Raw genomic sequence first — 24,511 nt, 5'->3', positions numbered from 1 at the left:
ATAGTTCCATAATGCCCACACATTACACAGTTTGTTCAATGACATGTTTTACTTTCAAATATCAGAAACCAAAAGTTTCCCAATGCCCCTTTGAAATCTGACCGGGCTTTCTGCCAAACAAACAGTTTCGCTTTGCAGGCAGTGTGTTCCACTAGAGAGACTTTTATTGTAATTTTAGGAGAGATGCAGTCTTGGGTTTTCATGTTTTACAAGAAATTATTTCACTTTTTCCCATTATAAAAAAAAACTGAAAAATCTGCATCAAATGGAGCTTATGTAACGTATATAAAAAACCTATATCACAAATGTATTCTTGGACATACTTGCCACATCCGTGTGAACTATCAGCAGCTGTGTCACTTCACGGATGTGCCCAAATGTGTGAAATCAGAACTAACACTGAGCTGTCCTGCATACAACAGACGTCAAAGCAACATCAGTATCCATCTGACAGTTGTTCCACTTCTGATCAAAGTCCAGGGCTTACCAGAAGTTTTGTTAAATGATGCAAGTAGTAATACAAGTTCTACCAGCTAAACAGTTTTGCTGTTGATGGCAAAGCACAATTCTCTACAGAGCAGCGATGGCTTTCGCTGCTACTCTCCGTCCCAGTGGAAGGCTCAGATCTGTGATGGACAGAACCGTTTTGGGTTTTGCCAGCGCTTGAAGTTTCACCACTTCAGAAATCTGTGAAGACAGAGAGATAAAGTGATTTTTTTATTTATGGTTATAAAGCTAGTCTTGATCGGAAAAGTCACATTTAAAGCCAATGAGTATAAGACATGAGACAAATTGCAATGTTACTGGCATGCGAACCATATCCCTCACTCGTGTCATGCACAGCCTCGTGGCTTATAGCTCATGTTAGAGTTATTACAATAAAACAAGATGACAAGTATAATTCTGTTTACATTTAGTCTTTTAAATTTAGAAGATTACATGTAGTCATATACATTGTCATTTACATTTACATTTAGTCATTCAACAGACGCTTTTATCCAAAGAGAAGTATAAGTTGGGTAAACAAAGGAAGCAATTGGGTCAACAATTGGACAACAAAAAGCATAAGTGCAATAAAAAAACATGAAAGCCTACTACAGTGTAGTGTTTTCTTATTTTTATATAGATGGAGAAGAAAAGATATAAAAATCAGAAGTGTTCGGACAGGTGCTGACGACAGGTGTTTCTGTCTATACAGTATCCAATACTGTACGTTAGGGGTGTAACGATACTTTGTACTAGGATATTTCGCGATGCAAAAATGTGACGATGCGCATCGAAGAGAGATGGGGATATTTTACAATATGATGTTTAATTGTATTCGTTGAGCGTTCAAGCTACCTGCTCTGCACCAGCACGTGTGCTTATCTCACATATGTGGTAGAGAGAGAAGTCTCTGGGATTAACAAAGCTTATTTTCCCTCTCCATCGCCTGTAAAACACAGCAAACTTGAAGCCTGACTGCTGGCGGGTCACTCCGATACTCATTAGAAAGGCAAACACAAACGCTTTTATATGCCAATGTTAATTTATCCGCTAACGTGAGCTGCTGCATGACGTGATATGCAACATAAAGCCAAATGAAAGCAGCGCTTTACCGATTAGAGAAGTGATGAAGTGAGTCGTACTGTAGATTAAAAGATTGAATGACGTACAAAAATCGTGATTTGCATGATTGAAGAAATGTAATGCAGTTTATGTCTTTTTGAAAGATATTTCTCATTCTTCACGGTCTCAAGCAAAGACAGTGCAGCTTCAAAGACACGTGAGCCAATAGCGTTTGAGTGTGAGCTCTGTCAGGGCGTTTCCTTGGTTGAATGTACTGAATGAATACGCCCTTCACTGAACAAATCAATTGAGTCTAAATGAGTCTGACTGAACTGTAAATGTCGTTCATGGTTTAATATTCTATGTGTTGCACAAGGCATATCCAGCAGATACTGAACTAATCTGAAAAATAAAGGTATTTTATTTAATTCTAAGGTTAAGTAAATTATGTCAAAACCGTTAAATCTTTGAGTGGAATATGTAAATATGTAGATTTTGTCGATTTAAACTAAAATGATGGGGATGACGAAAATATGATTAAACTAAATTCTTTAAGACTATGACTAAACCTAAATAAAAATTTGCTGTCAAAATTGACACGCGGTGACAAACCTGCAGTACAGAAGGTTCAATTAAGCCTTAAAATTCTTTATTTAGTTGTATGTGCAACAAAAAAGTAGCTGAAATTGTGAATATTTTGAAAATATATGTTATTTGAATTTCATTTTTTTATTTTGTTCAAAATATCGAAATGTGTATCCTATCGTGAGCCGAGCATCCTGATATGTACCGAATCGTGAGCTGAGTGAATGGTTACACCCTACAGTCCGTCAGAAGATTCTCACCATGGTAAAAGGCATAAACTGCAGGATGCTGCCACGGCTGCCCTGCTCGGAGCACTCGACACACTCCTCGATGAAGCTCTGAACAAACTGTGTGTGAGGACCTGCTGTCTTAGACCCCAACAGAGACGAAACCAACAGGAACAGGTTTGCTAAAAAAAGTAAATAAACAATTAGTATTAGCAAGCATCGCTACCAGCATTGGTTTTACTCATTGTTAGGGAATGATGACTAAACAACCCGTGGAGTTTTTCATTGGATGCTGATGGAGGGATTTGTGTAAAAAGAAACGTGCCCTATTAACTTCTGACCGAGAACAACATGCTTGACAGCTCCATGTCCAACAGCATGGATGTTCGGTTTAAAATAAAGAGGAATAATAAAAGCCGAATAAGGAAATATAGTGAAGATCAAAGATTCATACAGTTTTTCATACATAACCACATCAAAAAAGTGCTGAAATCCAAGATATTGGTACTGCTAGAAAACGAAAGCCGGCAAAGTGACTTTAGCTTAAAATGAACTTTGAGCACTTTATCCGTCTGCTGAGCTGTCTGGTGAGTTACAAAGTACAGTGATGTATTGGATGGTACTTCAAATAAACTTTAACGGCCAAAGAATATTACGTTTTTGGTTTTGGGCTAGCACAAACCTAACACTCTGTTGAGAGGATCTCTCATGTTGACGGTGTGAAGTTGAGAAGCAGACAGTGAACTGCTCATTGAACGATCACCTAGAAAACAGAAACATTCAGTTATTTTAAGTTTTTACTTCAAAATAAGTTCTGGAGTAAAAGTCACACAATAGTGCAATTGTTGACAAGGTTGAACACATAAAAAAACGAGTTAAATGCACAGAAGAGGAATTTATCAGTTCAAATGTGTGAGACAAATATATGGATATCGGTTTTTGTATCGTGTATCGTTCCTTTTCCTGTCTGTTGCATAATTTAAACTGATATATTTTGGACTAAATGTTCTGTACAGCTACTTTGCAAGACACGCATTGTGAAAAACTCAATAGAAATGAACTGAAACTAGGGCTGCTCGAATATTGAGGAAAACTGAAATATGGGGTAACTTGCTTAATACGATATGCAAAATGATAACATGTGAAGTCTTAAAAAAGACTATTATGTTTCACGTTTGAATGTTTCACATTCTTTCTGATCGTCACATACACACACAAACACTAACATTTGAATGCAAGTCTATCTGCTATTATTTAAATTCATAATAATTCCAAACAGTGCAACCCATTACGGTATGCATATTGTCATAATATTTCAAAACATTTTGTAGATGCGGCCTAGTATGAAATTATGCTATAAAGGTCTTATATACAGCTTGTGTAATGGAAACATTAAATAATGTTGCGACAGGAAGATCGTTGATCTTTTGTGGGTGTTTACTTGCAATTTAGCCAAATAATTACTGCAGCATATACAGATATGACAGACAGATAAAAATGACTCATTTAATAAGATGTTGTCATCACAAATATAAAGCATCTGCAAAAATGCAAATATCCAAATACTGTGGCTTGTAGTAGGAATGTGACGAGACTGAGTTCACGAGAATTGAGACAAGATTTTTTGACTTTTTTAAAGAAATTCTCAATGATGAAATACATAGGAAAAAATAGTCTCTTATTCACCTTGAAAAACACAAAATCAACCTTCAAATTAAGCTTCTATTTTAATGATTTTTTTTATGCAGTAATAAATGTGAAACAATGCAAAATGTGTTGTCACACACTCAACTGAGAGGCAGTAACTGCACAAAAATGATGCTTTGTAAAGAGCTTTGGTTGTTTTCTTAATATGCTTGTAGCATAGTGCTCGTGCCACGAGATCTCGTCACAATCCTACTTGTAATTGTTGTGCAGAATTGTGAATAAGGCAGGAAGTGACCTGGACTGGACAGCACAACAGTCTCATCCTCATTGGAGCTCAGCAGACGCATCAGCTTAGATGGCTGTGTATCGTCCAATGGGAACAGGCTGGTGTAGTCCTAAAGCCAATGAGAAGAGTGTGCATTACATACTGTGGCAGAATACAATTGTCAGTCTTATATTGAAATATAGTTCCGTGAAAACAGTTTGTTTCTTAAACCACTACAACTGTTTAATCTACCCACATTACAGCCCCTCCCCACATTGTTATTTGGGTTGTTTCAGCCCTAAAACGTATCATAATATTATCTTAATATATCTTAATTTTAGGGTTATCTCCCACCATGATCATACAGACCGGGACAACTTGAGATTCACAATGGTGAGTGTGTGAGACCTCTATGTCCTCGCGTTGCCTCTTGCGCTGTCTTGCTGATGCTTGACCCTTATGATGAGAAGAGAAGGAACTGAGGGCGCACCACACCGACAACCTACAACACACATAGACTTAACCAAACAACTCGAATCCGACCGATAAAAGATAGCATTTAGCACCTTGCTATATTTATGATTTATTTCAGGACGTCCCCGAAAGCAGATGTAGATTTAGCTGGTCCTAAATTCTGTGTCGTAAACACAACACAGAAAAGTTAAGGTTTGTGAACTATCACAGTGGTCACAATCGTTCTTATCGCATTTTGACATCTTCATCTTGGTTAAATGAAGAAAAAAAAAACTGAAACAGAGAAGGAAAAAGCCTGACTTCACATTCATCCGCTCGGAATTCCGGTTAGAAATAATGAGGAAGTGAGTGCGAAAATAAAGCAAAAAAAGAGGAAACGTAGTGAGATCAAAGGTTCATTCATGCTGCATGCATAACCGCATTGTGCTGATGTACAAAAGAATTAAAATAGAGGAATACAAGGAAAACTGAATGTAGGTAAAGAGACATTAGCTTGGACGGAAATTCATAATCTTGAGAATACTTTCCATACTAGTAATAATGCGTGATAATATGGGCATTCCCGCTAAACTCAACAATGGGGTTAACATTATGGAAAGATGTCAGTGTTTGAAATAAAATTGTGAAACAGGACACTTTTGACAAGAGATGCTGAGTAAAGAGATTTCCATTTTCATTCAGATTTTCATTCTAGCCATTAGCAAAGTGAAGCTGTGTGAAAAGAGACTTGGAGAGTAATATATTTAGTACTATTTTAAAATATTTTCTTTCCAATTTTGTTGTGGTCATTTCAATGAAAGAGAGATTTTTTACTGGTTCGTAGTTTCTCCATTCAGATTCATAAAATTAATTGTCAATTTTTCTGTCATTTTCATTTGAAATGACAATAAATAGAATGAGAGAATTCTTATTTCTATGTTAAGTATGTTATTAAATGCATGTCCATGTGTTTTTCATACAAAATGTCATAAGGAAAAAATAATACTTGGCAAGGGCTCTCCCAGGTGGGTCTGCCAGGCTGTGCCAGTGGGCGGGGTCAGTGAGGAGGCGGGGCAGGATGTGACCCAGCAGTGTCAAGGTGATCTGATGGGCGTCTAAGCAGAAGATACTGTAAAGTAACTCAACAACACGAGACGCCCACTCCTTACGGGTCTCCTTCAGCAGCTCCTACAATACAAACACAAAGCCAGTGTACAACCACATCACAAAGATCTTGTGCACATTATTTTAAGCAATGCCGACCCACATTTACCTTAACCAGGTTATTGGTGAACCAGAAGACTCCTCCCATGTGGAGCAGATTCTCAAAGAGGTGGAACGCCTGGGAGTCCACCCAGCCCTTCTCCAGAACTTCTCTGAACGCAGTCTGCAGGGCCTCACGGATGGGCTGGCGGGCTGGCAGAAGGTTCCGGTACGGAATGGGCTCCTGACCCTCGATCGCCGGCCGCAGGGACAGGCCAGTTTGCTGAAACACATCTGCACACATGTGCTCCAGAATAGAGCTCATGATAACCACACTGGGGCGAGAGAGAGAGATTTCATTACATTATGTTAATGTACGAATGCGCATTTTTGAGTTGTGAGGCCTACCGCTCGTGGTAGAACTGTAAATTGTTTTCTCCAGACATAGGAGTCATCAGCTGGCGAATCATAGTCTGAGGTTTCTCTCTCTCATCCAATCCCAGCATCCGAACGTGAGCTACCAGCCAAGCCACCGCACAGATGGCCATACTGCACACTTTTCCCTTGATGTTGTCAGTGATCTTCTGTTCTTGCGAACAGTAAGAAATGTTGTTGTATTCTTTAGTTTATAGTCATTTATACGTCAATGAACATGTTGCCACTGTTATGGGTGGCCGTGTTCACATATTTAATATAATTCTGTATAAAAATCTGTACTTTGCTTTTAGTGTGGATGGACAGACAGACCGTCCTCGCACATCACATCACAAGCACTCACCTGAACGGCTTCCACAGATAACACTCCGTTCTCCCAGGCGTTCAACACCTCCAGTATGGCAGCTGGCGTACTGAGACAGATTTCATGCCATTTCATCTGACTGCAGAGAGAGATTTTGTAGTATGTTTATCACAGAATAAAAGTTTAAACGTGAAGACAACCAAAATGAGAGATTTGGAACTAGATTTGGATTTACAGCTGTTTAACTGGTCAAGTGATCGAGTTTTGCAATCTTTCCTTCACTTGTAACTCGTGAGTATGAGAGCATGGAAACAGATCTTTAAATAGAAACTCTACTTCCATAGCAAGCAGTGTTAGTTTATTTCTAAGAATTTGTTCATTGGAATCAAATCAGCTGAACCAAAATGAGACAAAGTTGTTACAATTTTCTTTCAAGGTAAACATACAGTTATACTACAAAGTGATTTTATTACGTCAACTGAACAGATATACACATCTATATTTATTCATTTGGCAGAAGCTATTATCCAAAGCAACTTACAAGTAGGAGAGCATATCAACATTTTGTCAAACCGATAAAAGATCCTGTATACACTCACCTAAAGGATTATTAGGAACACCATACTAATACTGTGTTTGACCCCCTTTCGCCTTCAGAACTGACTTAATTCTATGTGGCATTGATTCTACAAGGTGCTGAAAGCGTTCTTTAGAAATGTTGGCCCGTATTGATAGGATAGCATTTTGAAGTTGATGGAGATTTGTGGGATGCATGATTGAACAGGTGTTCCTAATAATCCTTTAGGTGACTGTATGTCATCATTCTGTAAAACAGATTTCTGCTGAGACCGCCCACTTCTATTTGCTGATTTTGTAAGAACCTACTTTGTTAACCACATGAATCCCTTTTCTGAGGTTACAGTTATTCGTCTCATTTTAATTACTAGGGATAGTCTTCCAAAAATCTGTCATCATTTACTCATCCTCAGGTTGTTTCAAATAAATTATATAAAATAAAACTGTTTACATTTCTTTGTTCCAATAAACACAGAGAAAGATATGTGAAAGAATGTTAGCGATTATCAATAGTGTGACATCATCCACTACCATAGTAGGAACAATGAATACTGTTTTTTTTTTTGTTCTTTTGAACACATGAGATATTTTGAAGATTTTAGGAAAACAAGTTCTCAGGCACCTTTGACTAACATTTAATTCTTCCTACGATGGTTGTCAATGATGTCCCAGAACTGAAAAATGCTAACATTCTTCCAAATATATTTCTGTGTTCATCGGAATAAAGTAATTTATACAGGTATGAAATAACATGAGCGTGAGTAAATGATGACAGAAGTTTCACTTTTAGGTGAACTATCCCTTTAACACTCAATTACTAATGTCTGTGTGACAGATAAACCCCTGTAATAGAAACATCATAAAACTATATTTCTCAGCCTTTTGATGATCTCTGATGTAAACTATTTTAATTTTGAACACTTATTTTAATCTGAATGAGTATGCTTTGATGTCTGAAATCATTTTCATAGACAAAAATAAACATTTTTTCCGTTACAAATTAAAATATTATTCAATAAAAATATCTTTAAAATGAATGACGTTGACTGAAAATGAAAAAGCTACCAATACGAGCGCAAAAAGATCAATATTTGCTTTGTGTAGATTATCCAAATGCGACGTCGGTTATTAATAAATGAACTGAATGTACGACGTCACTCACACAAGCTTCATCTCAGAAGAGGAATTAAGCAGAGCCACCAGACTCTCCACCTTCCCAGACTCAGGTCTGAAGCACGGGTGGTCTGGATTAAGGGTCTTCCCGTCCTCTGGCATGCACGTTTGCAACCACGTCTCAAAGAAGGGCGTCTCACCGGATGGACTGGGGTCTGAGAGAATCACCTGAACAGACAAGGAAATAAAAAGTAATTCTTGTGCACTTGTATCCCCTCTGTACATCACTTTTAGAATAACTACTGTACATGTGTACTGTACTGTACAAGGTGTTTAGCATTTGACACGATTCACGCAAATATATTTAAACGATAGCCAGTAACATGTGCTACTTTACTCGACAGCATCCTTTGTACTGTGTTTGATAGCAAATAATCAGAATAATTAAAACTAGGGATGCACCGATACGTAAATTTTGACCTATAACGATAATTTATAATTATTTAACATTGGAAGCCGATAACACATATATTGGCCGATATACAGTATCTAAATATTAATATAAAATTCCTTAAGACTGAAACAGAAGGCAAAACGTGGACAGCTGCTTTTATTGCAAAACATTTACTGCGGAAAACAAGGTCACCATTAGTTCTCTTTTTTCCCCTGAAAATCATGTACCAAGCCCACTTTACACTAGTTAACGATTCTTTAACCTTCAAACTTTTATGGTATATTTAATAAACAAATTATAGATGTTCTTCCAGAAAAATGTTTTCAATAGCCACATGTCAAACAGGTCTCAAGACAGAAAGCAATCAGAAAGCAGTCTGATTCAAACAATATGCTTTTGTTCCTATAATTTATAATTTAAATATACACATCATAAATACTGTATGTTCCTACATCAAGTTTGATAAGTTTCCCTTCAAGTTTTGATAATAGCAGTAATTGAATGATCACAACAGAAAGACAGCACTGTACTGTATTTTAATTGCGAGCATTAAAAATGACCGATACCGATATGGCCGATAATTTAAGTGCATCCGTAATTAAAACTGCATGTAAACGGAAGTGAAGAAGTTTACTCATGTCATGTAAATAATATTTTACTGCGATTAAGTGCTTACTCTGATTACTGGAAATAATCGCATTATCAGGTTCACATGTAAACATAGTCACTGATGTTTTGGATCATTTCGGACTTTTTTTTATTTTCTACTGTTGTCAGGATATGATTATTACAAAAGATGTTATACAAGTGGAATTATCAGTTTGTAACATCATATTTTGGGGTCACACTGGTTTCCTGCACAGTAAGTGTGATTTTACCTCTGAGCCGTACGTCTGGACGACGTGACACAGCATGAGAAAGGAAATATCAAACAGCAGCGCTCGCACTGACGCAGACTTTGCTAAAAAAATAACAAAGAAGATTCCAGTAAGTTGTGATTAAACTGACTAATACTTTTCTCAGAAATTCTCACAGATATATTGGATGTTTTTTTGTATGAATGCAGCTTTTGCTTGAGATCTATTATTGCATTAATAGATGTATATTAAAACAAATGTATGCAAAGAAAAGCATATGACTTACATCCTTCTCCAGTGATTTGTTTGGGAAACTCATTCAGTCTGAAAAAGAACAACAGATTTATCATTCAACCCTGTTTACATATTTAGAAAAATATAACTGGTGCACTTTGGGTTTTAATTAAAATCAACTTCTTTTACTTGATATTGTTCCTAAATGCATCCCTTTTATATGTCTTACTTGATAAACTTGCGAGCAAAAGATTTGAGTTTTCCGGTGGCTGCAGCAGCAGCCAATAGCAAATCAAGACTTTTTCCTGAGAGCATGTGACCCAAAACTCCCAGCAGCCCCTCAGGAGACTTAGAGTGGTCTGCATCCACTGTCTAGACCAAAACAAATGAAGATGTGCATGAAGAAAATATATCCTATTTACATTTTTCATTTACATTTAGTAGACGCTTTTATCCAAAGCTACTTACAAATGAAAGCTTTTTTCCTTGTTTTTATTTCTTCCTTATTTAAATTTTTGAAGTAGTTGATATCATGTTTTAATTTTCTTTAAGCCATAGTTTACACACACCCAATCTTATATTAATCTTGAGTACCTGAGAAATACTTTGTCATATGTCAAACTCGTTTTTTGAGAAGTTGACCATGTTAAGCATGAGACGCCAGCACGTTTGACATTGTAAAGGAGTCAGAATGCATGAAATAGCATGTTACCCCCCGCTTTAAATAAGTCAATAAAAAAAGTCTGATTGGTTACTTCAGAAATGTTTTGATGGGTTTCAATAATAGAAATATGAAGACCTTCAGGATGTTGGTGACCGTCGGTTCAGCTCTCAGTATGAGGCCTGGGTTGGGCTGAATATTGGCGTTCTCTGCTGTCTTCAGCCTGGGCGCATGTTCTCTATCTTCAGTACTATAAGTAAAACACAACAATGAACTAAAGTTGTCAAAAACAGACTTCTGCATGTTTTAAAGGTGGAGCGGAAAACAACGTTACCGTTTTGCCGTGAGATTGGCAGTGTTTGCCTCAGACAACAAGCCCAGTTTATTACATTCCTGCACTAACAGACTCAAGCAGTCACAGCTACAAACACACAAAAAGAATTATATTATAAACCATAAAGCCACAATAACTATCACTGTTCTCGGACAACAGCAATCCCATATATTTACTGAAAAGGTAGTTTTCCACTTATCTTACTCATTATTTTGGGATTCGGCAGGGACATACTTGCATCTCTGATCTGCTTTATCAAGCAGTGGAGTAAGCTTCAGGAGATACTCAAAAGCAACATTCACGTCTTCCGCGAAATCCTAACAAACACACACACGCTAATGCAGGTCAGATCACGTGTATACGTGAATGGAGAGAAACATGATGTACGTGTGCAAAACCTGCCCGTGTACCTGGGTCTTCTCTCCCTGTGGGTATTTCTTCAGCCTTAGCAAGACCTGAGGAATCTGAAATACATAAGTGAAAAAAAATGAACAAAGATTATAGATTTCTATTCTGTAAATTGAATTATAAAAAAATCAAAGCCATTTCTGCACAACCTGCATCACCAAACAAAAAATCCTTGAGTTCTTTGTTAATCTTGAGTTTCTCAACAAAACAATTGACAGCACCAACGATGCACAATCTTAACACTTTTCAAAATGTATAAATATTATACCCAAGACAGGAAAAGTGCTTAACATGGTGCAGAAACGACACTTTTTCCCCATTTAAAAAAGGCCAATAAGAATAAGCATCAAGTTTGATTGTTTGTCCTGACAGAAGCAGACCTTGAGGAAAGTGAATGCTGTCCACTTGAGCTCCTCATTCCCCTCCGGAGACTCGATGAGACCAGTGAAACAGGCCTTCCAGATCTCCAGCACAAACAGTGGAGCTGGTATACTCTACAAAAAGATGACAGATGCACGTCAGCACATTCGGGCACACACACACAGAAGGTTTTTTTCAGTTCTCCGTCGTATCTGAGGTCACCTGCATTCTCTTGATCATCATGAGCTGCTCCACCAGTGGCTGCGTCTCTCCGGTGAGGTTCATGGTTCCCTCCAGCATGATGAAAGCATGGACAGATGGAAATGAAGTGTGTACTGGTGGATCGGACTGAAGAGACAGCATCTGAGGAATACTGCAAAAAAACAATAAGTTTAGATGATAATGTTGGAGAAAATACAAGAAGAGAGTTTCATACACTTTGGGGATACCCCGACATTAAGACATACTGGCACGACATGACAAAGCAATACAGGATATTGTAGATAAATGTTTTCCATTTGTATCATAATACACCAACCCAGCTAATGGTGAAAGACAAATTACATCATTTTTACATAACACATTTCTTATAGATTTTTCAAATGATTTCTCCCGTTTTACAGTTCAGAATATTGACATAATCTATCGCCAGCACAAATATGCAGTTTTGGCACATACTGTGCAACATAATCATGATGCGTTATTGGATTCTCACCTCTTAACCAGTAAAACGCACTCCTCAAGCTTTTCCTTTACCGTTGGATTTGTTACAGCGCCAAGATTCTCAGACAGCTTCAGCAAAGCTTGCTCTACATTGGACCAGGATGCTTGTAAGAGAAGATAACATGTGAATTTATTATTATGATTCCCCCAGATTGCAACAAAACTTATCAATTCATTTCGGATTCTACTAACCATCTCTTTCACACGCTCCTAAGTAAACGCTTTAACACACACACCTTGTTCCTCCAGGCGGGCGATGTGCACCAGGGCTCTGTTTTTGGTGCTGTTCAGTAAGTTTGCCATGCGCTCCAGACAGGCTCTCAGACTGTTCTCCACTGCAGGCGGAGGGCTGGGATCCCGCAGTTGTTCACAGTACCCTGCGCAGCCCTGCAGGAGCCAAACTACACTACACAGCATGGCACGGCACAGCCCGATACATTCCTCCGCCTTCCCGTGACAGCTGCAGAGTGGAACCGCGAAAGAGAAAAACCATTATAAAGACTGTATCTTTGTGACATTGGGTGTGTGGGTCGGAATGACGAATAGATTCACTCGTCCATGGAGGGACGGATGGAAGTACCTGAGCCGATGGGAGAACATGTCCATAATCTCAAGCAATGATTTGATACAGAGCTCACGTGAAAAAACATCAAACTGTGGAAAAACAAATAAAAACGTTCAGTCTTCAATCTCAGCAATTACAACACAGTTAAACACGTTGAAAATAACAAAGTAACAAATAACTTTTCACACGACAGACCTTGCTGATGGCTGTCAGCACACTGGAATAGGACACCATCTGCAGGTGGAAGAGAGTATTTTTTAGCATCATTTTATATAGTGAAACATTTATATATACTGTGTGAAAAGTAAAAAAACATTTTATTCGAAGAACATTTGTTACTCTTTAGGCCAGATTTAAAAAAAATACATCACATTATAAAAGATATGAAGCAAATTCCATAGCGATCTCATTTAAAGTGATAAAACGTGTGATCTCACCTGTGAACTGATGGCATATTTCAGGTAGGACAGGATCAGAGGGTTCGGTGACGGGCCAATCATAGCCTGCTCCAAAAGAGCTTCTGTATTAAAGAAAGATATACACTACCGGTCAAAAGATTTGGGACACTTGAGTGAAATGTTTCTCAAAAGGACTTTGATCTGAAAGTGTTTGCTTAATGCCTGAAATTAGTTTAGTTGACAAAAATATAATTTTTCATGGCAAAACTAACGCTGATTTTAAAATGGATGACTTTGACTGAATACTGAAGAAAAAGCAGCCAATAAGAGCACAGAAAAGATGGGAACTCCTTAGATGTGGATTAAAAAGAATCTCAGGGGTGAGACTTCGAGAAGCTACTTGATAAAATGACAAGAAAACATTTCAAATTCTTGTCAATAGGTGACTACACTGAAGATGATTAAATATAACAAGTTTTAATAAAAAAATCCCATAGTTCCCTTTGTTTCATTTCATTATTTTGATGGGTTTGTTATTTTTTCTGAAATATGGGAAAAATACGAACACTTAAGTGAATAAATGTATGAAACATTTGACCGGTAGTGTAAATTATGACGGTCATTGTGTCACATCCAAAATAATGTGTCATATATCTTAAGTGAAAAGGTTATAACTCTTATTATGGTATAACATTTGGTATGAGAGCAAAAACATGATCTTCTTTAATCTTTCAAAATAATCCAGACCAGTCTGTATGATCTTTGACATTACAATAAATCATGTCCACAATAGTAAACGCATTAAACTTCTGACTTGTGCAATGTGGTTTGAACAGTAATAGTCAGAATATGCCAATGTTTATGCCCATATGACCTGCTAGATTGAGGTAGTCCCATGTAGCTCCTTTAGGGCAGTTCTTCTTGATATTAATCGCCCATTGATAATCACTCCATCGCTCTTTCCAAGCCTGCAGGATCGCCTGCTTCAGATTCACCACCTTCATCCTGTCTGTTTATAACCCTACACATTAAAACACAATTGTATTGGACAGGCATATGAGCCCATCATCTCAACTAAACGCTCCGTTCATGAGAAATAAAGGTATCCGGTGAAGCCACTCATATCTTTTTAAATATATAACATAATTCTTGCATAAAATACATTTGTACGCGAGCTTCTTACCACAAATATTTTACTTTTAGCAGTCAACGCATCAGGGTTTTGTTCATTTACAATTCGCAACTCCACATCGTCGCCATTTTGGGAATGAAGATTCCACGCTCTGATTAGTCGAGAGTTACTGCAGGGGTAGTATAGAGCAATCCGATTGGGTGGTTAGACGTCGCGTCCTCTGATTGGTCAAGAGATTGTCGAAACAAAAGCTGTGTTGGGACTTCAAAATGGTAAATAAATATAAACGTAAATAAATATTTTAAATGACTGTATTACTTTTTCATACATATTTAAAAACATATATAAACATTATGTAGATAATAAGTAACTTTACAATGAGGAAGACATCTGTGAACATCAACAGACAAAATTACTTAAAATCACATTAAAAATGAATAATATATGATCATTAAAAATGAATAATATATGATCATTAAAAATGAATAATATATGATCATTAAAACTTTCACGTTAATGTAAATTAAATGTTACAAATGACAATGTGTATCCACCATTACATCAAAAAAATACTTCGCACGCTGGCGACATCCACAGGTCAATGTGTGTATATCAACAATTTTGATATACGAACGATTTTAATCTTAGATTTAATCGCAATATAATAATTAAATATTAACATTTTATAAGAAAGTAGTAAGTGTACACGTTTGTATAATTTGCAGTCTTTTCTACCCCAATTTGTTGCACTTGTTAGGAGGCTAATTTAGTGTTCTAACATGGAATTTATAAAATGAAATATATTTAGGCCTATCAAACGGTATTGCGATTGTTGAAATGGCATCAGAATATAATGCAAGATGTAATCATCCTCTGTCCCTGTGAGCCAATAAATCATATTCATTTCTTGGTTAGTTAGATGAAAACCTAATGGTCAAAATCTATCTTTGTCTATGTCTATTCAATTTTATTAATATATGACCTGATAGATTTACTGTCCCTAAATATGACTTGGTAAACATATATTAGAGATACATGTAGGCTCATATATGATAAAATACGCATGGTCAAGTAAGTATTATATCCATGGCTGCCTGATTCTCGTTTTGAATCACGACATTATTTTCAACTATAGTCCAGTTGTTCATAATACAAGTGCAACTATTTCTTTGACATTCTTATGACCTTTGTTTATTCTGTCTAAATGAAATATTCTTTTGTGGTCTTTTTAAGAGAATTTTCTTGATGCTTTTGTTTTGAAAACTTTTCGGAGCTCTCATGATTGTACAATAATACAAACCAAAGTGAACAAAGGTGACGTGTGTCATTTTATTTATGTTCAAATATTTTCTCCAATCCCAGCTCAATATGCAGAGACAACTATAAGGAAATCATTGGGAGGTTGTTTGCTATTCGGTTTAGTATAGCTGCCCAACACAGCAACATTGGCTCAACTATTTGGATGGGTTTGTGCTTGTGGGGGGGCTGAAATGATGTTGAATTGCAAAGATATTCACTAAAATATTTTAACGAACGGTTTTTGCAAGTTATCTTTATTAATATATCCATCAGCAATACATTGTGAAAGCCAACTTAACGTTTGACATTAATAACAGCACCTGCAGCGAACTGCACTCAGTCTTTTAGAAACTTTAAGTGGTGAGTAATTTTTGTCCATCTTCGCTGTGTCCATTTTTCCCACTGTCCCGTTTCCCATGGATGCCGTTTTGTCGTTCCGTCCTGTCTTTGCCAGCCGCAGAAAGCATCTTCTTTTTAAAACTGAAATCTGTGCTACGACTACTGTCACAGTCATTCTGCAAAAACACAAAATCACAGGATGGTTTACAAAGACAATCTTTCAACATCGCAAAAAAGCTACATAATATACTGTATAGTGTATAAGGTATATGTGAATACAAAGCAGACCAACAGCTAATGTACAAAATGCTTTACTTGGAGTTTTAGAGTCTGCCTAATGTAAAAGTTTGATTATTGACCACAAACTGAATATACAACATAAATCACCCTAAATAAGATTAAACTACTCAGACTGATAACTTCAATATTCTATGATTGTCCTTCCGAGTCAAAGATGATTATGTAAACGCTGTATGTCAATGGCATTGATTCCAAGAGTTTCTCTCTGTATTTCAGAGGACTGAAACTACACTTTATAAAAATCAATATTAATGTTCTACCTGTATATTAAGATTAAACAGTGCTCTGTACAATGACCTGACCCTTTTTGCACTTAGCATTAAATAGGTACACCTACTGTATCTTAGCTTTTTATTTTTATTTCTGTGTCTTGTGCAGGATGTTCAAGCAGATAAATATTCTAATACAGCTGCAGAGTCACAGTGTTTACACGTTCCAGGAAAAACACAGTTTACAAGAAGTTTACATAAGGACGGAATGAGAGAGATAATCATCAAAATATCTGCAATTATTAAACATAAGTTTCAAGTTGCAAACAGAAGTCATTTTCAAAGTCCCCATGAAATGATTTTCCATGAACTTAAGTGGCTCTTAATAGCACAATACTTTAATAAAAACATAAGATGGGAGGCAAGACAGAAATAACTTTATAATTCCAATGTGACGATTTGTAGGGCAGTGGTGGCTTGCTCACCGGGAGACTGCATTTATTTATTTATTTGATACTATTTATTAGAATGATCTTGCTTGAACTATAAACACCATGCACTGGGCTGTGTTTTACCTTTCTTTGTTTTCTGTTTCTTATTTGCTCCTGTAAAGCTGCTTTGGAACAATGCACATTGGGAAAAGCATTATATTGAATTGCATCTAGTGGTGAGGTTGTGAATTGCAATCAATGGCTCACTCTACCCTTCCCCTTCGGAGCACTATGGCGACTGACACAGAACAAGGATGTCGTCACGTTTTTGCCGAAGAAGACGACGTATTGTATTTAAGAAACTCGCTCTGTAGAGCTGCTAGAGCAGTTTGTCCATTTAGGGCTACTGTAGAAACAACATTGAGAATTCCATGCAAGGGGATCAACGGTGTATGTAGACAGAAATAGCTCATTCTAAGGTAATAAAAACATAACGCCTCATTATGTAAGGTTGTCATACACTTCTGAAGACATAGTTTTGTTGCATTTCTGTCACTAGACATGGCCAAAAAAATGACATACAGAACCACTACTGCTACGCTCTCTTTAGTTGAAATGTTTTCCGCAGACATAATCTTACCCCATCTGAGTGCTCAGGGAGGGTCTGATAGGGTTGTGATGACTCAGTCTTACAGGGTCTGCTGTCTTCCAGTAAACCCACAGAAGAATCCAAGTCCTCATCTGTACTAGAGCCCTTGCAGAAAAAGGACGGAACGTTAGAATGCTGCAGCAATACACCACCAATCTCCTAAACTAAATCTCTTTTGAATCAAATTTGTGAATGCAATCTTTAAAAAAATGCAGTTCTTTAATCTGCCTTGTTTTCCTGAGTTTTATTCTCATCTTTGAGAGATCAATCTAAATAATGTCATTCTGCACTAATGGGAAGCATTGAGTCGGCTTGATGCTGTTACCTGGGTGAAAGTTTTGGTTGGGGATGGTGTGTTCTTCGGGGAGCCGGAGCCTCTCATCCTTTCACTGAACCAGGAGAAAGGCACGAACGGTGGACCAGAGGAACGTGAGGACCGGCTCTCTGTTCTCTCTGAATCTCTGCATACCAACACACAAATAACATCACACATCTCTATACAGGCACATGTACACATCAAAACATACCGATCCTAAAATTACAAGTCATCATTTACTCACTCTCTTGTTATTTCAAACCCGTACGACTTTCTTTCTTCTAAAAGAAGAAATGAACACATGGGAAGATATTTTGAAGAAGGTTGTTAACTGGCACCCATTTACTGGCATTGGTTTTGTGTCCAAACAATAGAAGTGAATGAGGTCCAGTGCTGTTCACTTTCTTCAAAATATCTTCTTTTCTGTTCTGCAGAAGAAAGAAAGTCATACAGATTTAAAATGACCTAGGTGTGTAAATGATGACAGAAGTTTCATTTTGGGGTGAACTGTCCATTTAATCCTCTCAATTGTTTTCTTGCAATTGTTTAAATAAACAATAATATAGGCCTATATTAAAGTGCTTGATCTTAGTTAAGGACAGTTCCTTAAATGACAATACAAAGGTTACAAGTTAAAACAGTACTGCACAATTGCAAAGACCACGCCAAGAAAATACAGGACACACATACCGATTTCCTGCTGATAGTCTATTGGATCTGTCTTTCCTGACCTTTCCATATGTGCGGCGTAAAGTGACCCTGTTCAAAACAATCAAGCAGAAAATATTGGAGTCATGCTAGATGTTCATTCATTGTAGGCTGTTATCTGTTGTACAACACAAAATAAAAAACACAAGCTTTTGCATTTGTTTATTTATCTGTTGTGTGTTCTCATTGTGCCAGTAGTGGCAAAAAACAGAATTCTTTGTATGTCTCCTTTGTTTCCAAATGCTTCAACCACATCTTAGCTCAGAGGATATATCTTTCTCACTCCAAGCCCCCACCTGATTGTCAACAACAATATTTGAATCACGATTTATACTTAAGAAAATAAATAAATTCCGAAGCATGACCTAATAAGAATATAATATACCTATTACCACACTAAAATATATTGCTTATTTTTGTCTTCTTGTTTTGTCATTTTAACGCCAACTTCTAAGGAGGCTGAGGCTTCCATAGTAGGCTTAAGCAGTGGTTCTCAAACTGGGGGTCATTGCCCAAGATGGATCCAGGGGGAAACAGGTTTTGTGGAATTTCATGAAATATAGAAATTTATCCTAGATTCTATGCAATCAAACGTCAGAAAAATAAGATCACCAAACAAAAGAATTGATGTTCCATTATTGTAAATATGCTTTTGGTTTCTATTAAATTCTGATATTTTAAGTCTTTATTTGGGGGGATGCACCCTACACAAAGGGGACCTGAGAACAACTAGACAAATAGATTCCCCAAATGATTGCTAATGGTTGAGCCAGAGGTTGATCTCTCAAACAAATGGGGCAAGTACCCCAATGTTTACACTTAGGAAATCATTACTTACAGTAATAGTCCTGGCACTTTAAATTTATTTAAAATGATGAAACAACACATCACTTGCCAAAATGTATACAAAATATACCTGGTATGATATTGATGTTAGTTAGAAATTATAGTGCATTACAATAAAATCAATATATTAAACGGAAACGATGTAATCCAAAAAATGTAGTTGTTAATTATTTTGTAGCTCAGGAAATTTAAAACACTGACCCCAAATCAAGAAATCGCCTCCTGGTTTTCTTGTCCAGCAGCACTGTTGGACTGCCCGGTTCATCGGGGCCAGTGTCGTGGCTGTCGTCTGAAAACATCATCAGAATCCCCAAAAGTGTTAGAATTAGAATCGAATCAAGATTAGAATAACGTCTAGATTAAATTGAGGATCAGAATTACAATTCCTTTTTGAATTTTAATCATAACAGAGAAGTGAGATTTAATGGGACAGGTCACCCTGAAAATAAAAATTCTGGCATCAATTATTCATTCTCATGTCATTTAAAACCTGTATATGACTCTTCTGTGGGACACAAATAAGATATTTTGAGATTTGTCTCAGTGGTTTTGTGTCCATATAATGGAAGTAAATGGGGGCCAATGCTGTTTGGTTACCAACATTCTTCAAAATATCTTCTTTTGTGTTCTGCAGCAAAAAAACAGAAAGTCGAACAGGTCGGAGAGTAAATGATGAAAGAATTTTATCTTTTTGTTGAAAAATAACATAAATACACTTAAATTAAATAAGACATTCTTGTGGTGTTCAAACCTTCACTCTGTGAATATTCTCCATAGTGTAGAAGAGGTTGGCTTCCCTCACGTGACTTGAGACGGTCCGTCTGGCAAAGATGGGCTGGGGAAGATGTCTCTGAATGGATGCAGGGTCTGGTGGGGGATTTAGAAGAAGTGAGAGACAACGTCTCCTTTGAAGGGACGTTCAGAAGGTGCTTGTAGCTCCTCCTTTCATCTTGCGCCTCCTTTTCTACAACCGCAGTGCTGGGGTCAAAGGTGAAGGAGCGGTCTCTCCGTGAGGAATGGGAGGAGAGGAGGAGGTCAGAGGAGGGAGAGGAGCCCCGAAAGGAGGGTTGGAGCGGAGGAGAGGACGTCTGCAGTGATCCACCAAAACTCTTGACCACAGACACACACAAAGTCATAAAAGAGTATAACGTTTGGCCTAAATTTGAGAATTATATAACATTGTATTATATTGTTTCAAACACAGTTAATCAAAAATTCAGAAGTTACCGATCAGCAATTTTACGTAAAATGAAAATTCACACTCACAAGTCTATCAATGGCGTCTTCTCCATCTATCGAGCTCAGGCTGTCTCTCAGACGGGTTCGTGAGGGGCGGTGCCTTCTGGTTTTGATTGACAGTTGTGCTTTGGCTTTCTGTAGGCTGCTGTCAAGTCGTTCGGTCTCAGGAACCGCCTCAGTCAGATCTGATGGTGCAGAAAACACACCGACATTCCTTTCTTGAGTTCTTTTGATATGTAAACAGAAAATAACATCACAAGTGTGCTAAAAGATTGCTGCGCCGCTCACACACACATTAGCGTTCTCATAACAATCCATAAAGCACAGTGACAGTGTAAAGCAGGCTGAAGCTCTATTAAGCTGTCAGCAGCCGAGATTACTTATATAAATGATGAGCAGCCATTCCTCATGTATATACCCCGGGGGCGTGTGTAAGGGTCAGTGAAACCGGAAATACACAAACACACACAGACAAATACACCAAAGTGTGTAGATACAAATCCAACTGTATTGCTGAAATGGTGAGTTATTGAATCTAATCTGCTCTGTCACAGCATTAGTTTCACAAAATTATATTTGCAATCGTAAATGTGATATACTGCCAAGTACAGGCTTATTATACAGCTCTTTGTAATATTATATAATATACACATACATAACAAAATACTTAGACATCATGTTCATTAGTGAGCTGTTAAAAAAAACAAAATTTTGGGCTGAATGGTTCCATAAAGAACCGTTCTTATCCAAACCTTTAGGTAACTGGTTCTTTGGGTAATCAAATATGTTTTTGGCATCTGGGATGGCATGAGAGTCAATCGTAATTTTTAAGTTAAGTATTTCTATAAAAGGAAGTTTTTCGACTGTTTTCGAAAAAAAATGATGTCATCATTTTCTCGTTCCAACCTGCACACGTTTCTTTGCTCTGCTTAACACACAGGAAGACTCTGCCCATTCAACTTTTACTCTACAATTTTATGTTGTAAAATAATAATAGCATTTATTCATATGGCCCCTATTAACAGATAAAAATATAACGCCACGGTACTTTAATGTTCTCAGTAGATGACACAGCCAAACCTTAACACTTCCTTCTCCAAACTTGTTTTGGGATCTCAGCATTCTTTCCTATGGTGACGTTGACACTGACTCAGCACACTGCACTTTCTGAAGTGTGTAGTAAAATCCCATGCTAAACATTATATGAGAAAACCAGCCTATTCAATGTGCCCATCCAGGTCTCCCGTTATCGCTCCGCCGTTACATACGGCATCTAAAAATTCGCAGAAATGTTAAATCAAATATTTAGAACTGGAAACACACCACTGCACATGCTCAGAGAGCGGCCCAGCCCCCGGTGCTTTTAGACACGGGCTGGAGAGCTACTCTCGCCTGTAATGCACTCAGTGTATTGGGAGAGTGGAAATGAAGATATGGACATTAATGGTGGGGGAGGGATGGACCGAAGGGAGAGGTCACTCACCAAACACATCCTCCTCTGCTTCTGCCAGGGGTGTGGAGGACATCTTCAACCTAAAAGAGTAAAACTGTGAAAATTACAATTTGGCTACATATAGGCAGGGACGTATAGACAAGTATGTTGAAAATTCAGTTCCTGTCCAAACTTTGAGCTTTTTACCAGGTTATAGTAACAAACAATTGTTTTGTTCGCTCTGTTTTTGTGTACTCCACTTGTTCCATAATAACGCACACTAATTTACATCATTGACCATTTGGTCAGGTGCAGTTTGGCTGCCCCATACACACACACACACACACACACACAGTGCCCAGGCAACAGGACGTTGTGCCATCTGCTGCCCAGCACCTTCAATGGCAATGCTCACACCCACACACACAGCCTGAGTTCACGGCATCTATCTATCTATCTATCTATCTATCTATCTATCTATCTATCTATCTATCTATCTATCTATCTATCTATCTATCTATCTATCTATCATCTATCTATCTATCTATCTATCTATCTATCTATCTATCTATCTATCTATCTATCTATCTATCTATCTATCTATCTATCTATCTATCTTTATCCATATGGATGAGCAGAAGAGACTGATTGTGTTTTGGAGTGGTGTTTGAAGGGTTCACCTGCCCCTTGGTTAAGTTCAACCTCCTGAGCATTAATCTTGGCCTCTTATGTAGGCAAATAATTCAAGATGTCAATACGGACACCTAACAAAACTAACAATTCAAACTTCTCGCTCTTATTAAGAAAGCACTGCACACCGACTTTGAAGGATATTGACAGGGTCTATACGACTGTAAGGGCCTCGCAATCTCAGTGTGATAAAGATATAAAGCTAATGGCCATGAAACTGGCCCCCACACCACACATTAACCCATCTATGAGAATTAGGGGGGCAGGGCTGCTAAGTAGCTGACAGGCAGGGAATGGCAATAGCAAACAAATCAATATGGAGATGGGAGGGGACGAATCTGGCCTGCATGCGTATACAGCAAATAAAAGCTTACTTTTACTGCAGGGCTAAACAAGAGGAAGCACGGTACATGCTCATCAACATCCCCTCGCTTACGTAGGGATGTACGCATCCTATAACCTTACATGCAGTACACTTGATACCTGATCAATACAACGTGTGAACTTGTTAAAAAGGGTTAATGTAGCTCACCTCTGCTATAAGAGTTGCAGCTGACAATCAGCACAAAAGGAAGCTGTAAATCATGAATATTTCATTATGGCAAGTGGATGGGATATGATGGAATAGAAAGCCAGATAAACAGACTCACCTCTAGATAGTTGCGTATCCCACAGCAATGCTCAGCTGCTGAGGTGGGCTGGCATTCTGCTTCTCTGCCCTGTTCGCGGGATGATGCTGGAGGGTTCCTGCTCCTGGATGAGCGCAAATTTCGCAACGTCACAAAGCTGCTCTGCACACACACACTTACACACAGTCCTCAGCAACAGAATGTCAGACACTGCTATACACGCCCAAGGACAGTGATGAAATGAAGGAGGTTGAGAAGAGAGAGAAGAACAGAGAGATGGAGAGAGATAGAGAGAGAGAGAGAGAGAGAGAGAGAGAGAGAGAGAGAGGGAGGTAGAGGCACATGTGCATCATGAATCAATGTTATTACCACTCCAACAGCCAATCAGGTTTCAACCCCATCACAGATGACATCTTATCTGTCTATGTGTCCCCTTCCATTACACTTTATATATTTTATATAAAATTAACTGATATGTATTACAAGTGTTGCATAAAAATGCATTTATGATGGTCTTACAGTAATACTCTAAACAACTGCAGTATTATTTTACAATTTATATTATAATAATTGCAATAATTTATATGATCGAAAAGAAGATACAACTTTAAAAACATCTTCAATGTCATTGTTATTCGTATTGATCATCTAATGCACCAAATCCTCAAATCCTTTCCATAATATTTTAATATCTAACGTAAACAAATTCTTTGTAAAAATTAATAGAAATGTAATGAAAACATTGCAAACACGTTTGTTTATGTTCCAAATGACATCGATGGTTTGACCATTTGACCGTGAAATACCGGAAGAAAATTCGGATTGGATTTACGCTTTGTTATCTTATGTTTGATTGGATCTCCAAAAGTAGGCGGGTCAAAGCGCAAAATATGTAAACGCTATTGGTCCACAGTTTATTAGCCCGGCCCACTCCTGACAGCG

General features: G+C 37.6%; 2 protein-coding genes across 7 annotated transcripts; both read right to left on the bottom strand.

Annotated features, from left to right (window-relative positions):
• Positions 1-29: 29 nt before the first annotated feature.
• med24 (mediator complex subunit 24) lies at positions 30-14,623 on the bottom strand. 3 transcript variants are annotated; one of them, XM_056771831.1, is made up of 26 exons: positions 14,534-14,623; positions 14,225-14,359; positions 13,390-13,472; positions 13,148-13,186; positions 12,968-13,041; positions 12,624-12,847; positions 12,380-12,491; positions 11,887-12,037; positions 11,685-11,798; positions 11,307-11,360; positions 11,101-11,213; positions 10,897-10,983; positions 10,701-10,812; positions 10,131-10,273; positions 9,954-9,991; positions 9,689-9,771; positions 8,406-8,584; positions 6,707-6,806; positions 6,337-6,512; positions 5,999-6,263; positions 5,732-5,913; positions 4,681-4,774; positions 4,303-4,402; positions 3,043-3,123; positions 2,394-2,542; positions 30-687 (listed from the first exon to the last, which is right to left on the bottom strand). In XM_056771831.1, the coding sequence occupies exons 2-26, from the start codon at positions 14,352-14,354 to the stop codon at positions 571-573; spliced, it is 3,000 nt and encodes a 999-aa protein (XP_056627809.1). In that variant the 5' UTR covers positions 14,355-14,359; positions 14,534-14,623; the 3' UTR covers positions 30-570. The 3 variants fall into 3 exon arrangements, with proteins under 3 accessions (XP_056627809.1, XP_056627808.1, XP_056627810.1); XM_056771830.1 differs by having other exon boundaries at positions 14,225-14,371; positions 14,534-14,622; XM_056771832.1 differs by having other exon boundaries at positions 11,131-11,213; positions 14,225-14,371; positions 14,534-14,622.
• Positions 14,624-16,017: 1,394 nt separating this feature from the next.
• Positions 16,018-24,357, bottom strand: samd14 (sterile alpha motif domain containing 14). Of its 4 annotated transcripts, none has more exons than XM_056770543.1 (11): positions 24,322-24,357; positions 23,591-23,693; positions 23,473-23,515; positions 22,302-22,351; positions 20,846-21,003; positions 20,331-20,688; positions 19,781-19,868; positions 18,716-18,784; positions 18,035-18,170; positions 17,701-17,814; positions 16,018-16,296 (listed from the first exon to the last, which is right to left on the bottom strand). In XM_056770543.1, the coding sequence occupies exons 4-11, from the start codon at positions 22,342-22,344 to the stop codon at positions 16,135-16,137; spliced, it is 1,128 nt and encodes a 375-aa protein (XP_056626521.1). In that variant the 5' UTR covers positions 22,345-22,351; positions 23,473-23,515; positions 23,591-23,693; positions 24,322-24,357; the 3' UTR covers positions 16,018-16,134. The 4 variants fall into 4 exon arrangements, with proteins under 4 accessions (XP_056626521.1, XP_056626520.1, XP_056626522.1 ...); XM_056770542.1 differs by lacking the exon at positions 24,322-24,357 and adding an exon at positions 23,939-24,208; XM_056770544.1 differs by lacking the exon at positions 23,473-23,515 and having other exon boundaries at positions 24,322-24,341.
• Between the last annotated feature and the right edge of the window lie 154 nt (positions 24,358-24,511).

Source organism: Triplophysa dalaica, chromosome 17 (assembly GCF_015846415.1).
Source record: "Triplophysa dalaica isolate WHDGS20190420 chromosome 17, ASM1584641v1, whole genome shotgun sequence".
Taxonomy (NCBI): Eukaryota; Metazoa; Chordata; class Actinopteri; order Cypriniformes; family Nemacheilidae; genus Triplophysa; species Triplophysa dalaica.
The sequence above is the reverse complement of the archived record's forward strand: the minus strand, read 5'-3'. Positions and strand labels throughout refer to the sequence as shown.

Excerpts from the sequence above, each read along its gene's own strand:
- med24 (XM_056771831.1), bottom strand. The coding sequence starts at position 14,354 with ATGAAGGTGGTGAATCTGAAGCAGGCGATCCTGCAGGCTTGGAAAGAG. Across the intron at positions 10,813-10,896 it reads GCCAATCTCACGGCAAAACG|TACTGAAGATAGAGAACATG; the intron begins GTAACGTTGTTT and ends TTTTACTTATAG. Across the intron at positions 688-2,393 it reads AGTTTATGCCTTTTACCATG|ATTTCTGAAGTGGTGAAACT; the intron begins GTGAGAATCTTC and ends CTGTCTTCACAG.
- samd14 (XM_056770543.1), bottom strand. The coding sequence starts at position 22,344 with ATGTCCTCCACACCCCTGGCAGAAGCAGAGGAGGATGTGTTTG. Across the intron at positions 18,171-18,715 it reads AGACTATCAGCAGGAAATCG|AGATTCAGAGAGAACAGAGA; the intron begins GTATGTGTGTCC and ends GTTGGTATGCAG. Across the intron at positions 17,815-18,034 it reads CAACCAAAACTTTCACCCAG|GGCTCTAGTACAGATGAGGA; the intron begins GTAACAGCATCA and ends TTTTTCTGCAAG.